This window comes from Silurus aristotelis (assembly GCF_946808225.1).
Source record: "Silurus aristotelis genome assembly, chromosome: 11".
In the NCBI taxonomy this organism is placed as follows: Eukaryota; Metazoa; Chordata; class Actinopteri; order Siluriformes; family Siluridae; genus Silurus; species Silurus aristotelis.
Genome location: NC_139584.1, coordinates 4,003,748 through 4,018,456, shown reverse-complemented (window position 1 = coordinate 4,018,456; position 14,709 = coordinate 4,003,748). Strand labels below are relative to the sequence as shown.

Below are 14,709 nucleotides of genomic sequence, written 5' to 3'. Positions count from 1 at the left end.
TAGTATTACTCTTTAATAAAGAAAAAGTCCTTCTTATCCGATTACTCAATTAATCGATGGAATAATCGGTATAATACTCGATTACTAAAATAATTGATAGCTGCTGCAATATACACATCTGTTTTATCCAAAAAGGGTCTAACAAGTGTAAACTTAATTTTTCGATTTATTTAATTTAATTTGATCATTTAAATTGGCAATTGAATCAATTACTCAATTGAATCAACATAAGAAAAAGGTCTTTGCATTACCGTATCGGACTATAAGCCGCTACTTTTTTCCCACGCTTTGAACCCCACGGCTTAAACAACGAAGAGGCTAATTTATGAATTTTTCCTGGGTTTTTCCCGGTTTTACAAACTTCAAGCCAAAAAACTGAACGCCATAACATTAGACCAATGAAATTTCCGAACGGAAACGAAAAAACGCACTTCACCTGTGTTCTGAGCTGCACGGCATCGGGAGAAAAAACTTCCACCGGGTGATTTTTAAACGCACGATGATGCCAAAAGATAAACTCCCGAGGAATAATTGTGAAAGAAAGGAGGAAGACAGTGAACAATGACTTTTTTGGTCGGCTACTGTTTAGATACAAGCCGTTGTAACGTGTTGAGTCTGGGTGAAGGGAGAGCTCACTAACTCCAGTTACAATAAAAAATCATATAAGCACAGACACCGGTTTCTAAAACTTGTGCTTTTTAATTTTTCTTGGCAACAGCGTTACGGGTTAGTCAAAGAAACTTAGAAATGAGCATCAGAAAATAATAAGGACATATTCCTCGGTCTTGCACACACGCAGTAATACCCGAAGAATGCAGTTCCAGGCTCTTCCCAAAATACCGCTATGCTCCTAAAGGAAGCGCAACATATTTCACCCGTTACACCGTGTGTAACATGTCTTTCGTTAAAGCCTTTGTAAAGTACATTAGCGGCTTATAGACAGGTGCGGCTTATTTATGTTCAAAATAAAAATATTTGTAAAATTCAGTAGGTGCGGCTTATATATGGGTGCGCTTTATAGTGCGGAAATTACGGTAATTAGATTTATGCTATTTTATTTGTATATATTTTTTATTTAAATCAAGAATTTCAAATTGATTTACATAAATGTAAACTGTTGTTCGCAAATGGTAATAATAAATGACGTTAATAAAAAAACGACAAGCCGTTCTTTATTTTGCACTTCTTTCCACAACCAAAATTGAACCAAACTGTGACTTAAAAACTGAGGTTCGTACCGAACCGTGTGTAACGTTCCGCACTGTCTCAAGAAACCTTAAGTTTTTTCTTACATAGCTTTATAACATTAGCAAATTTGTCAGTTCATAACAGGGATTACGAAATCGTCAGTTATTTAAGACTCATGTCTCGATTGTATCTCGGCGTATCCTGGTCTCGGGGTTCGTGATATATAGCATAATGCGTTTTGTTAAAGTTAGAACTATATTCCTCATAGAGTCACAAACGATGAATACGCAAAGCTCATATGAAGGTGAGGGTAAATTCTATATGGAGCACACAGGATTACGGTACATGTTGTACACGTTTCCTGAATGCAGTGTTATATTACAGTAGTATTAGTTACCGATGTACTGTTGGTGGTGCTGGCTCTGAGCGGCGACACTCTGCTCCGGTGTGCTGCTGGAGTGCGGAGAGCCGAAGGAAATGCAATCGCTCATCCCACCCATCTTCTGTAGCGGCTTAAACCTGTGCGCGCCCACACACACACACACACACACACACACACACACACGTCAGCTAGGGCAATAGGTTCATACATGACGGGCACTAATCGGGAAACTACGAGATGGAAGCAATTTAGAGATCATTTTGCTCATTAGGGAAAAGAAAGACTAATTATTAGAGAATGAGCATTTAGTGTGCACACACACACACCTCTGTTTCTGGTGAATGGGCTGCTGTCTCATAGCCATGTACTGAGTGTCATCCTGTAGTTGGTTGAGAGGTGAGTCAGGCTTCACTCGGATGCCGTAGTAGTGGTACTTTGAGTTTCCCCTGCGAGACACAATGTTCCACAGGTAAATTAAAATGAACTAAAACCAAATATATATATATATATATATATATATATATATATATATATATATATATATATATATATATATATATATATATATATATATATATCCATCCAGTATCTGTTTTAAAAACTAAAGGTTGATAAATCGTTTATCGGAAAGTACAATCCAACCTAGCTATCGGTAAAATCGGTCGAATTCTAGTCATAAAAATTTTTTGTTCGATTCACACATTAACCATACGCATAAGCAAATGTTTTAATTTCAATAGCAATAAATATGAAAAAAAAAATGCCATTAGGATAGTATTAATGCTCTTTTAAACCACTTGACAAGTGATGCTCATTTGTATCCCTCACAGATAAATGTTTGGGGACCACTGGATTAGGCAAAAACCACGTGACTGCGGAAGCATAAACTCCCTGAGAGTATTGGAAAAACGTAACATTACAGCTCTGCCTGTTAGAACGCACTGACACTGGAGACTCCTTACATACATATGCAACAAACATCTTAGCAGAACTAGCGCAATCTCAGTAGTATTAACAATTACGATTGTTTAAGGGTGTGCGCGTGGAGACAAACCTGGTGCCGAGGCGGCGAGTCCGCAGCCCCATGAACACCGAGCGGATCAGTTTGCCAAAGGAGGCGGCGTTGACTGGGTCCAGCTTCTGCTCGTGGCAGTGACGCAGGTAGTGGTTATAGAGAGAGCAGCGTGCCAGGCTCACTCCTTCCGCCGTCTCATAGTTATCCAACAGCCACTGCAGCTGCACACACACACACAAAACTTTCATTACAATTTCACACTGATTCTAAAGCCTATAAAACAAATAAGACCACATTAAAATAAACAGCTACATTTGATCAACATTGATTATTTTCTACACAGGAAGAGTTTGAGGTGTTTTTGGCACTCAAGGTCGATACAGACATTCCCAAAAATTGTCATCAATTCAGTATTTGTCTATCAGTGGCATCATGGAAAGTTTTATTTAGTCAGTGTATGTTTGTTGCTGTGATGCGCTACTAGAAATAAACGCAATGCAGAGTTTTATGTGTAAGCTTATGAAATGTCCCAGTGCTCAGTGCTCACTGAAGTGAAGTGCTCTCACAGCCACTGGTTTTAATGTTCAACACTCTTCGACCCTCTTCCATATAATATACAATTGTATGATATATCGGGTTGCTTGTTTCAAAGCAAGATGGTGTAGTTGTTCCTTCTTTTTGCAGTCTGCTTCACTCGCACTAGGGGTGTGCGCAATATTGACAAACAAAATGATACCTATCTTTTTCTCCTTTTTTTGCTTTTTTATGGAGGGGGGGGGGGTGAGTATCAATAACGATATTTTTGCTGAGTGTGTTATTGGGCTGGTACCTTAAGGACTACTGTGGAAAGCTGACTCTTTTTTCTGCAAGTGTGTATCATCTTTAAATCAATTTCTTACATTTAATTAGAATCAGAAAGACATTTAGACTGTTACCAAGCAAATTAAATCAGAAATAATGGGGTGTAAGAAAATATCGATACACAAGTGTTTTATTTGGCGATATACTATCGTTTCTCAAAAACGCAATATCAAGATTTGAAAAAAACTTTAACAGTGACAAAGTATTAGCACAAAGAACGGTAAAAAACTATTATGGCTATATCAGTATCGCAATGAATCGCAAAATATTGTATCGCATCCCTGGTATCATGATACGTATTGTATCGCCAGATTCTTGCTGATACACAGCCCTATTACACATTATTATGCAGCTGAGAAAAGCATGTAATGCTTTAACCTGCAGTTACAAATGCATAAAATAATGTTTTGATATTTTAAACAGAAAATGTTGAATACTGATATTCAAGGTTATATAAAAAATAAAAAAGAGAAGATATTCGGTTCGTTCGCAATCACTCACTTACTCGCTATTGCTCAGAGATACAAAACAGTGCTGTGGATTTGTTAAGGATTATTTTTGTTGGAAAAAAAGCAGGCGCCGTGGTGTCTAAAATTTAAATCTCTTTTATTGTTTCTTGATCGTTGAACTGGTGTATAAAAATCAATATCACATTTGTAACCATCGACAATCACAGTGTCAAATTTAAGACTTATTAAGACCTTTTTACGACCATTGAGAATTAAATTTAAGATCTAGATCACGACATCAAAATCACACAGACAAATAAGTTGTAATAAAGATCTGGCCTTAACCGAGCCCTAAATTAATTTTTTCAAGCCAAGTGTCGCTAAACTTGCACTTCCCCACCTCTGAAAAAACAAATCTGTGGTACGATCCGAAAGAGATTCTGTTGCATGTTGGTCTCAGTTGTAGTCGTAATACAGCGAATTCTATTTGGATCACAAAAACGACCAAAAACTTTCTAAAGTGCTGCGAGAGCATTTTAATGAGCATCAGAGGTAGCGTTACATGGACATCGGAAAATTAAGACCCGTTTCATTTAAAACCAAGAACAGCAAATTTGAAACCTTCTATTTAGATTTTCAAGTTTTAGACTTTTTAAGGCCGTGAAAATATTGGCGGTATTTGAGCGCCGGTGATTCAGTGATTAGTAATGAGCACAATATCAGAGCAATAACTGCTATAAGGATCAGGATTAGTGTCATTGTCAGTATCGGTTCACCCCTAGTTTACATGGGAGATTTTACTGTCTACATTAGAAATAAACAACGGCTTGATGCAGTGACAGCAGCCTGGAAAGGCAAAGCACATTTTCCACTCCCACGCACACACACACACCTGAGATGCAGCTCTGCCATTAAGTAAAAAAGTAAGTGTAGTGCTGGAACTGTTTAAAGACACTTGAGCATGTTACAAAGAACAGGGGCGGGTAAATTTCAGTTGAGTGCCAAGTTAAGCCTGTGTTCTGTATGGAGCCTCCCGGTCCTAGGCCTGTACCACCTGGAGAGTCCTCAGAATAATGTATTTCCCTGCTCGAACATGCTCCATTTAACTTGTGAGATAACAATCAAACTCTTTATGAGCCGGATTCTAAAACTAAAAGCCCACTGCCAAAACTCTTCGAAGGGCAGAACAGATTATGCGCAACAATCAGGGAAAATTAAGTCTTATTTATGGCCCGTTACTGCTCCTTTAGCCGAACCCCTTGTATGTGTTAATTACACAACAGCAGCAGATTAGCATAATAGTGCATGCTAATGTACATAAATCTTTGATAGCTGGTTAGGTTTTGTATGCTATGGTGTCTTTTTCCAGCAAACAATGTTTTTTTTTTGTTTTTTTTTATAAAAATAGCTTAGGCTTAGTCTAACCTACTTGAGTTTTGTTTGGGTTTTGCGATTTACTCGATAATGTCAAATCGTATAACAATTACGATAACACTCAACAATCACAAAGTCACATTTAAGACTTTTTAAGACCTTCTTAAGACCATTAAGAATTAGATTTAAGACCTAGATCCCGACTGATAATAATATATATATTATCCTGCATGTTATAAAGAGAAACGGAGTTAGAATTAAGCTGTGGAACGCCGATTTAGATCGCGTGCATAAATGTACAAGTTACTGCATCATAAACTAAGAACCAATCATGTTCGATATGCAAATAAAGGCCCTGCAAAAAAAAAAAAAAGTGGTCTGTGTGAGGTCCACTGTGTTACTGATTTGAGACGCATTGCACCCTCACGATCTGAACCTGTACTCAGGTTTAGACCTGAAGTAGGCGTGGGCAAAAATATTCTGAACAACGACAGACAGTTCCTCGAAATAAGCTACATTGCTCTAGTTTAAAATTAGTCTGAACTTTATACATTAGTTTTAGGTACATTATATAAAATACTTCAGAATCAAACATCATGCAAAAACATCAGAAGATGATTCGGAATAAGGAAAGCAGTCACGCAATCATTTCTCCAGGCGGAAAAGCGACACCCAACAATAGAAAAGCAATTAGCAAAGCAGAGGAGCAGCAGGAAGGTGTGGAGTGTAGGCTGCAGTGGGCCTCGCTTTATTCTATGCTCTTTCTCTGAATAAAGTTTGCTTTAGAGGACTTACATGGCTGTTGAGCAGGATGCTCTTGTGAGAAGCAATCCCTTCAGACTTTTGGAGGTTTTCAATCGCCATTTCAAGCTACAGAAAAAGAAGGGAGGAGCATGCAGAACCAAGAGGGAAGGGAAGAAGGGGAGTGAGAACAGGTGACAGGCAAAGGAAGGTAAGGAAAAAGAAATGCCAAAAAAAAAAAGAAAGAAAAAAAAAAAGCAATCATACTGTTAGCTGTAGCAAGATCAGGACAATTCCATTACAGTCAGTGTGTGTGTGTGTGTGTGTGTGCAGACGAACACGTTACACAAAAGAAAATGTGAATACGGAGATGTGGGGGTTAGGCGGCAGGCCGAGATCCTCCTACCGACTCGCACAATGACGCATGCAAATGCAAAAGCCTGGGTGTAATTCATAATACCGCAATAAAGCTCTTCTTTGGAACTCACTCGTGTTGCAAAATGACAAACGACAGACTAAAACCAGATAAAAGATGGAGAGAGAGAGAGAAGGAAGGAGAAAGCAGGCATCCTTTCAGGTATTTTAAAGGTTCCCAAGGGCCAAACGTAATGCTCCGAGTGGGGATGCTATGTGCCGCAGGGCGATCGAGATGCTCTAGACCCTGGTGAATCACTGAAAGTGACGAAAGAGAAAACGCCCGCCTGCCCCCCCCCCCTCCCCCCCTCCACTTAAATATCTTTATCTAATATTCATCTCAGTTGTTTACTAAGTATTTTTATCTGGTCTCATTCGTTGTGTTCCTCCCAGCCAAGGTTTCCAATAGTATCTCACTCAGTCTCTCGTTCCCTGTCTTCCCCCCACTACCAGTCTCTCCCCCTCTGTAACACAACCTCTCTGTTCATTTCTTTCCAACCTCTCCAACATTCTGTACCAGATTTTCTGTCCTTCGTCCTTTGCCCAGTGTCCCTCTCTCGCTTCCTTTTCCATTCTTCCTCACGATCACTCTTTCTTAGGTTGTAACTTTTCTCGTAATAAATGGAAAGCGCATTGTATTTGTCTCCCCCCCCCCCCCTTTTTTTTGGTTGATCCGAAAAAAATTATCCGATCCGTGACTCAAAAACCGTAATGTGATCCGAACCGTGGGTTTTGCGATCTGTTGCGAGGATACTCTCTCCATCATCTTCACACGCTTTCTCTCTCGCCTTTTTTTCCCCCGTTTTCTTCTTTCACGTTCCCTTGTCCAGTTTTCTCTCCCGTTCACTTGACACAGTAACGGTGGTTCATGCTTTGATTTCTGAACTGACTGAACATCTGGATTATTTCATTAATCAGCACATTGCAGAAAGGGAAAGCTGCTGCTTTCAGGCTGATGTGAAAAGGAAATAACATGTGGTGTCCTGAGGGGACTCTTTCATAAAACAGCTTTTTTTCTGGCGGAAAACGGCAGAAACGCACCATCGCAGAGGAGGACCGGGAGGACGGAGTGGCGTGATGGCGGCCGTCCATGCCCCCGTGGATGAGATAAGCGCCGCTGCTGGAGATCACTTGGCTGCCGCCTACGTCCATGGGGATGCCCACCATGCCGTGGGAGGCGACGCTGCTGGCTGAGGAGACGACCGTTGTGACCTGCGTAGCCCCTGCCTGAGTGTCAAAGTAGGAGTTGCCGCTGGATTGACCGTAGAGCTGGGCGTCGTGGTTATAGGTGTACGCTGTGCGGCTGAAGAGACGGAGAGAGAAAGGTTAAGGAGTTCACAGACATATAACATACGACAGCTTCTCCATCCCTGACACTTTCATCCATTCTCTCCATTAGCCTCTTTCCTTTCCAATCTCTTTTCCTTTTCCAGTCTCTTCCTGTCTACAAGTGTTTCTCAGTTACATTTCTTTTTGTCTCACGGTCTCTCCTCTCTCTCTAACCAGCTCCTTATATCAGGGTTCCTCCACATTTTTCATTTCCAAATTCCATCTTTTCCCAGACTTAAATATGCAGACTTATAAGATTCAGGAAAAATACTTATTTAACATCTGAAATAACAATTTAAAATGTAAACTATAACACGTTACATTGCAATCTCTGATGTACGTCGGAGACAGAATCTCAGATGTTTTCCATACGGCACAGTCGGAGGCGCCGTACCGTCACGGCAACTGCTGCCTCCCAAAGTAACGACCGAACACATCTGTGCAGATCCGTTTGAGCACCAATCTTTTGGCAGCACTGAGAGTCTGCAACCAACTCCATTAACAAACTTTTGGACTGCACTAAAACGTTTAAAAAGGCATCTTTTGCCTCATTTTCGCCTTTTGTCCACACTGAGACGACGTTCTCAGTCAACGAAAATGTGTAGCTTTTTGAAGAGAAAATTTTTTTTCTCTCCGAAACAGATAAATTTTAAATCGCCGTTTTGCTGCGGGTTGTGAAAACGGAGGCTTTCGAAAACAATGGAGCATTTTTAGACATTGGCGTGACGTTTCAAAGTAAACAAACAACAGACGTAAATGAGGAGGGTCGAATCGTCATACGTTTCGCTCAATCACATTCATTGCGGATGAGCAACTTTTGGGAAACAATTGAAAACAAAAGTGTGGACACAGAGCATTTTAAGATGAAAAAAAAACCCCACATTTTGTGCCTTTGTTTAATAAAAACATTTTATTTATTTATTTTTATTCCTAAATTTATAAATAAGAAAACCGAATAGGGCAATAGTATGGAAACACAAATATTTTTGAATATTCAGTGTTCTATTTTCCATATTAATCAAGACCTGGAAATCACTCAAATCAAATTCCACAATTTGTTCAAAATGTGTAGGAAACCTGCTATGTGAGATACGAAGATAACGAGAAGTGTGTTTTGCATTCTGTATCCGTTACACGAAATTAAAAGGAAAACCAAAATTTCATTTCTGATCCCCAGTTTTAAAATTGACGCGAAGACTGTTCATCCCACACCGTGTCAGGCAGTCAGACGGAGACGGACCGCACTCGGTTCGGTTGACAGCACGGCGAAAAAACAAATCTGTCTAGTTTTAGATAAACATGTTTAATTACTGTGTGGTCTAATTAGTCTCACATTACTGAAGGAAGCCGAAAAAGCCTTCAGGGGCTTATAGCGATGTTTTGAGGTTGGCGCTGCATGAACAGCGACACGCGTGTCCCACGATGCGTGCCGCACATGCCATAAAGAGGGGAAAAAAATCTATTTTACTGACAAGCTGTGAGAAATATCTAAAAACGTAACAGACTGGAAAGTTTCAAATCTCCACCAGAGTTTGATTTGGGTTTTAATAAGCGACAGAGCATGTCACACGTGCATCAGACTGGTGGAAACGTCAGCTGCTAAACTGCTACAACAATTGATGAAAACCACTGGTAGCTGAAGGGGTTAAGACAGAGGACTTCTGATAAGAAGGTTATGAGATCAAATCTCAGCACGACCAATCTGGGCCCTCGAGCAAGGCCCTTAAACCACTTAGGGCTCAGTAGTATATATAAATAAGATACAAGTTAGTCACTTTGGATAAGGGCATCTGCCAAATGCTATGAATGTATAATGTAAAAAACGTTCCTCATGTCGTCCTGCTTCTGGGCTGCTCGTTACGGATTGTTGAAGACATTAGCCAGATATAAAAACAGCTAATCATCAGAAAGTTAGCCAATGTTTTGCAGGCCTCATGCATACTCAAGTGTTTACTTTACGCTGAATGTGAACAATTGAGCTGCATTTGATTGCGTTTGCCAAATGATTTGCTCCTCCTACAGCATGTCTGGTAGGCGTGTCAAAATAACATTTATTGAAAGTTTTCAATTGATAATAAGGGTAATATCAAACAATTTCATTTGCCACATGAGAAAGAAAAGAGCTTTACATTGGTGTTTATTCAGTTTTTTATTAAAGGAGACGTGACATACATGGCGCCATTTGGGTAGACTGTGTCTCCTCCTTCAACATACTGCACCTGGGAGGGGTATACGTGCTGTACATGCTGCACCTGGCCCACACACACACACACACACACACACACACACACACACACACACACACACACACACACACACACACACACACACACACACACACACACACACACACATACACACACAAAGAGAGAGAGAGAGAAAAACAAGCAAAAATCAATGCAGTTTCCGCAATCAGTACTAGAGTTCAAGATATGAAAGGAGCACATCTGAAACTATGGTGAGAACGTAAGTGTGTGATCGGATCCAAAAAAGAGCTGCAAAAAAGCCAAAGCTCATTAACGAGCCTCAAACCGCTATTAGTCTGGAAAACCGAACAGAATTCATCATGTCGGATTTTCACACACCTGCCACTGGTTTGGGAGATAAAGCACGAGGCAGAGTGAGAGAAAGACAGATAAGATGTGCCAGGTGTGGAAGAGATTACTGTGTGTGTGTGTGTGTGTGTGTGTGTGTGTGTGTGTGTGTGTGTGTGTGTGTGTGTGTGTGTGTGTGTGTGTGTGTACCTGCTGAGGAACCTGTTGCACCCTAGACAGCTGCTGGACCTGTGGCTTTGGGGATGAGCCTGTGGTCTGAACTAACACTCGCTACAAAACCAGCACACACACACACACACACACACACACACACACACACACACACACACACAAATAAATATTGTCTGTGAAAGCCTGATGAGCAACCATAATACAATTACAAGCACAAATTAAAACTGTTGAAAAGCCTTCAATAATATATACACAAAAGTTATATATTTCACTTGCTGCCTAGTATTTCCCACTCTCTAACAGTTGCCATGATGAAGAGATAAACAGTGTTATTTATTTCACTGCTCATAACGTTATAATGTAATTATGTTTAGCCTGGTTGCTGTATATCTATATATCTGCCATCTATGGTCTGAATCAGTGTCACCATAACAACCATATGAGCATTTTTCTTAATAATTCATAATAATTACATTTGTGTAATTGCTGAGGGAATTCGTGTGTGTGTGTGTGTGTGTGTGTGTGTGTGTGTGTGTGTGTGTGTGTGTGTGTGTGTGTGTGTGTGTGTGCGCATGTGTTATGTATATATGTGTATATGTGTGTGCGCATGGGTCATATATATATATATAATTTAATTTTTTCTTCCCTTGAACTTTGTACTTTTTTTATTCATTTACTTTTACTTTTATTTATTTCACTGCATGTGTAAAATTAGTTTTTTTCATTTGAGGGCTGTTAAATTCTGATTGAAAGAGTCGATTCATGTTGAATGACAGCAGTTTCGGACAGGGGAGACGTCTACACTTTATATCACACGCTTAATAATAAATATGATACATAATGTTATTTAAAATCCTAGATAGCGTTGATATGGGAGGTTGAGTTTTTGTTGTTATTTTGTAAGGAAGTCTCTAGCTTAAGAGCTTTCCAGACGTTGTACCTTAAGGTTTTTTTTGGAGGACAGGATAGAGGCATTGCACAGTGCAGTTTTTTTTGCAACATGCACCAATTTTTTGGTTTTGTTTTATTAGCTTTAAATACGTTTTTTTTTTTTTTTTTTTTTTTTAGAGAGAGGGAGAAAAGCAAGGAAACTGGTTTAACACTCATTGGTTTTCATTTCACTGCAAGTTGTATTGTGTATATAACTATGTTTGGGATAAATAAAAATGTTTATGAACTTTAAACTATAAGCTGGTAAACATATGGATTAAACAATTCTGATTGTCTGAAAATGTATATATATATATATTTTAAACACACTATATATATCTGGTGTATAACCCAACACCAGACTTCCAACTATTGAGACTAATCATTTTTCTTAATCAGACACAATACATTCCTGTTTTTCAGCAGAACATCAGTATGATTTACCTCCCCAGTAGGTAGCCGGGGGTTTTAAAGGAAAAAACGAACCAAGAGGTTTGATGAAACATTATAACAGGTAATAAATGTTATGAACGTGGCTGACTGGGGGGGGTCATAAAAACTCACTGCAAAGCCGGCATACCCTCGTTTACTCAGATTTTTTTTTCTCCCCCCCTTCCTTTTTCCAAATCGTTACGGTTTGTTCTTCTCCTCCTCCTTATTCTCAAAGGACTAATCAAGACTTCTATTTATACTCCATATCATCTCTCCTGGCAGGTTTGAGAAGACTCTAATTAACTAGACTAAGATTCAGAGCTGTCAGTTATCCTCTGTTAAGCTCTTCACCTGCTTTTTCTTTCATTGCCTGTTCTGTAGTGTGGGCAAATTCTTTTAAACGTGTGTTTTAATAAAAATAAAAATTAAAAAAATCATATTTTAAGTTTGTGTTCATTTGGGGTAGAAGTATCACAGTCCAGCAAAATGTGTTTGATGGACATTGGGTTCTGACAGGATGGACATTTTGGGGAATTTTCTCCTGATAATAAAATTGTACGTGTGAGTTTTGAGTGTTCTATCAGGCATCGTGTGTAAATTGCTCTCAGTGACTGTGAATATGAAAAATAGTTCATATATAAAGGTATAAAGCATTTTACTTGTGTGTGCATTTGTGTGTGCCGGCGTGTGCGTGTGTATGTGTGTACCTGTTGTGACGGAGGTACAGGTTGAACGACTGGCGCTTGGGCCGAAGTGCTCGTCTGTAGCGCCACTGCGGACGCTGCCTCCGAGCTGCTTTCTGAGTTCTGCATTATGTTCTTCTCTCCCTACACACACACAAGGACAGAGATGTGAGTGGGGGTACACCCAAAAAGCTGAGGATGAGAGCAGACTACTGAATGACGAGACGTTGGCATTTGTGCCAACTGGTTCTACAAAGAGCCTTTTCAGTGAGCATTCAGACTGGGCAACGCATGAGACAGGGAGGGAGGGAGAGAGACAGAGAGAGAGAGAGAGAGAGAGAGAGAGAGAGAGAGAGACACCCCCCAGGAGCCGTTCACCTCTGAACCTTTTTTGTGGCACAATGAATAAAAGCTACATTAACAGTCTAATCACAACTGAGCACAGCATTTGGGTGGGAGTTCAACTACAGCCAGAAGTTGTGTGTGTGTGTGTGTGTGTGTGTGTGTAAGTGAAAGAGAGAAACAACTGGGGAATCTGCAGAGAGAATTCTCTAAACTTCTGAAATAAAAAACTCTCTCTAACACACACACACACACACACACACACACACACACACACACACACACACACACACACACACACAGGATGGTGTTCTGATGAGCTGCAGCGTTTGTTTCGTGTGCGAGTCCGTCTCCAGGGGATCCAATAATCCAGCTGATATGAGGAAATTCCTCAATGCTTTGTAAACGTTTGCTGGTTGCTATGGTGAGGGAACCATGGCAACCACCCTGAACACTGGACACCTCCCTACCTGCCCCCCTCCAATACCACAATACCTAATCACCCCTCAATCCCCCCCACCCCAATCTCTCTTTCTCTTAGCTTGTTTTTTTTAAAGCACTGGTTCTGGAACTTTGGTGGGAGAAGAAGAAAAGAGAGAGAGAGAGAAAGAGAGAGAGAGAGAGAGAGAGAGAGAGAGAGAGAGAGAGAGAGAGAGAGAGAGAGAGAGAGAGAGAAAGAGAGAATTAAATTATGAGAAATAGAGAATGAAGAACAGAGAGATCAAAAGAGAAACAGAAACAGAGGACGAAACATATCAGCTGAGAGACAAAAGAAACAGAGTTAAAGCGACAGAAAAGAGACACATTATCAAAGAGAGAGAGAGAGAGAGAGATCGCAAGCGATGGAATGTGGTTTGAAATGGGGATAACAGGACACTGTGAGAGAGAGAGAGACAGAATGAGTGAGAAAAACAGAGGGCAAGAGATAGAGAAGTGCAGAGACGCAAAGATATTAAGAGACACGTAAAGGCGTATATTAAGGAGAGAGAGAGACAGAGAAAAAAATAAGAGAGAGAGAGAGAGAGAGAGAGAGAGAGAGAGAGAGAGAGAGAGAGAGAGAGAGAGAGAGAGAGAGAGAGAGAGAGACAGGGAGAGATGCTGTAAAACAGATTTATAGATATATGGTTAGAAAGGAGATGGATAGATAGATAGAGATAGAGAGAGAGATAGAGAGAGAGAGAGAGAGAGAGAGAGAGAGAGAGAGAGAGAGAGGTGGAAGAAAAGGATGTATGGATAAACACAGGATGGGTAGAATTAAGGATTATATATTTATTTATGGATATACATAGTGAAAGAGGGGAAAGGAAGAGCAAGAGAGACAGAGTGAAGGGAGAGAGAGAACGACAGGCAGAAATGCACACAGAGGAAGGGATGAGTGGAACAGAGATGTATAGATATGGAGTGAGAAATTGAAGAGAGCGCACATGTGCACAAGAGAGAGAGAGAAAGACGGGTGTAGAAGCAGTGAGAAAGAGGGATGTGGGTAGAATTAAGATTTATGGATATATAGTGAAAGAGTGGAAAGAAAGAGTGAGAGAGAGATTGAAGAGACAGAGACAGGCAGAAATGCAGTGAGACAGAGGGATGGATAGAAGTAAGACGTACAGATTTATATTGAGAGATGGAGAGAGGGGGGGGGTAGAGAAACAGTAAGAGAAAGAGAAGGAGAAAGAAAGGTATTTACTAATTTTGGAGACCATTGTAACCATCACACTGTATCTAGGCGATGTATTATTATCTTTTATTCTATGCAAAGCTTCAGTTTGGTTCATTCCACACGAGTATTTCTACAGAAGAAATTTTTTTTTTTGAGTCTCAGGGTTGCTTTGGTAAAGCCGTATAC

The 14,709-nt window shown here is 40.1% G+C and overlaps 1 protein-coding gene across 5 annotated transcripts in view; it reads right to left on the bottom strand.

The window, feature by feature from the left end:
• rfx2 (regulatory factor X, 2 (influences HLA class II expression)) overlaps positions 1 to 14,709 on the bottom strand; it is a 45,396-nt gene that overhangs the window by 8,820 nt on the left and 21,867 nt on the right. For 2 of the 5 annotated variants that reach the window (XM_083554914.1, XM_083554913.1), the window contains exons 2-9: positions 12,549 to 12,668; positions 10,498 to 10,578; positions 9,926 to 10,005; positions 7,466 to 7,727; positions 6,065 to 6,139; positions 2,625 to 2,806; positions 1,897 to 2,016; positions 1,586 to 1,707 (exon numbers count right to left, since the gene is read on the bottom strand). In XM_083554914.1, the coding sequence (XP_083411040.1) occupies positions 1,586 to 1,707; positions 1,897 to 2,016; positions 2,625 to 2,806; positions 6,065 to 6,139; positions 7,466 to 7,727; positions 9,926 to 10,005; positions 10,498 to 10,578; positions 12,549 to 12,653 (1,027 nt within the window). In that variant the 5' untranslated portion in view covers positions 12,654 to 12,668. The remainder of the gene's footprint in view (positions 1 to 1,585; positions 1,708 to 1,896; positions 2,017 to 2,624; positions 2,807 to 6,064; positions 6,140 to 7,465; positions 7,728 to 9,925; positions 10,006 to 10,497; positions 10,579 to 12,548; positions 12,669 to 14,709) is intronic. The other 3 variants (XM_083554915.1, XM_083554916.1, XM_083554917.1) reach the window with 3 other exon arrangements.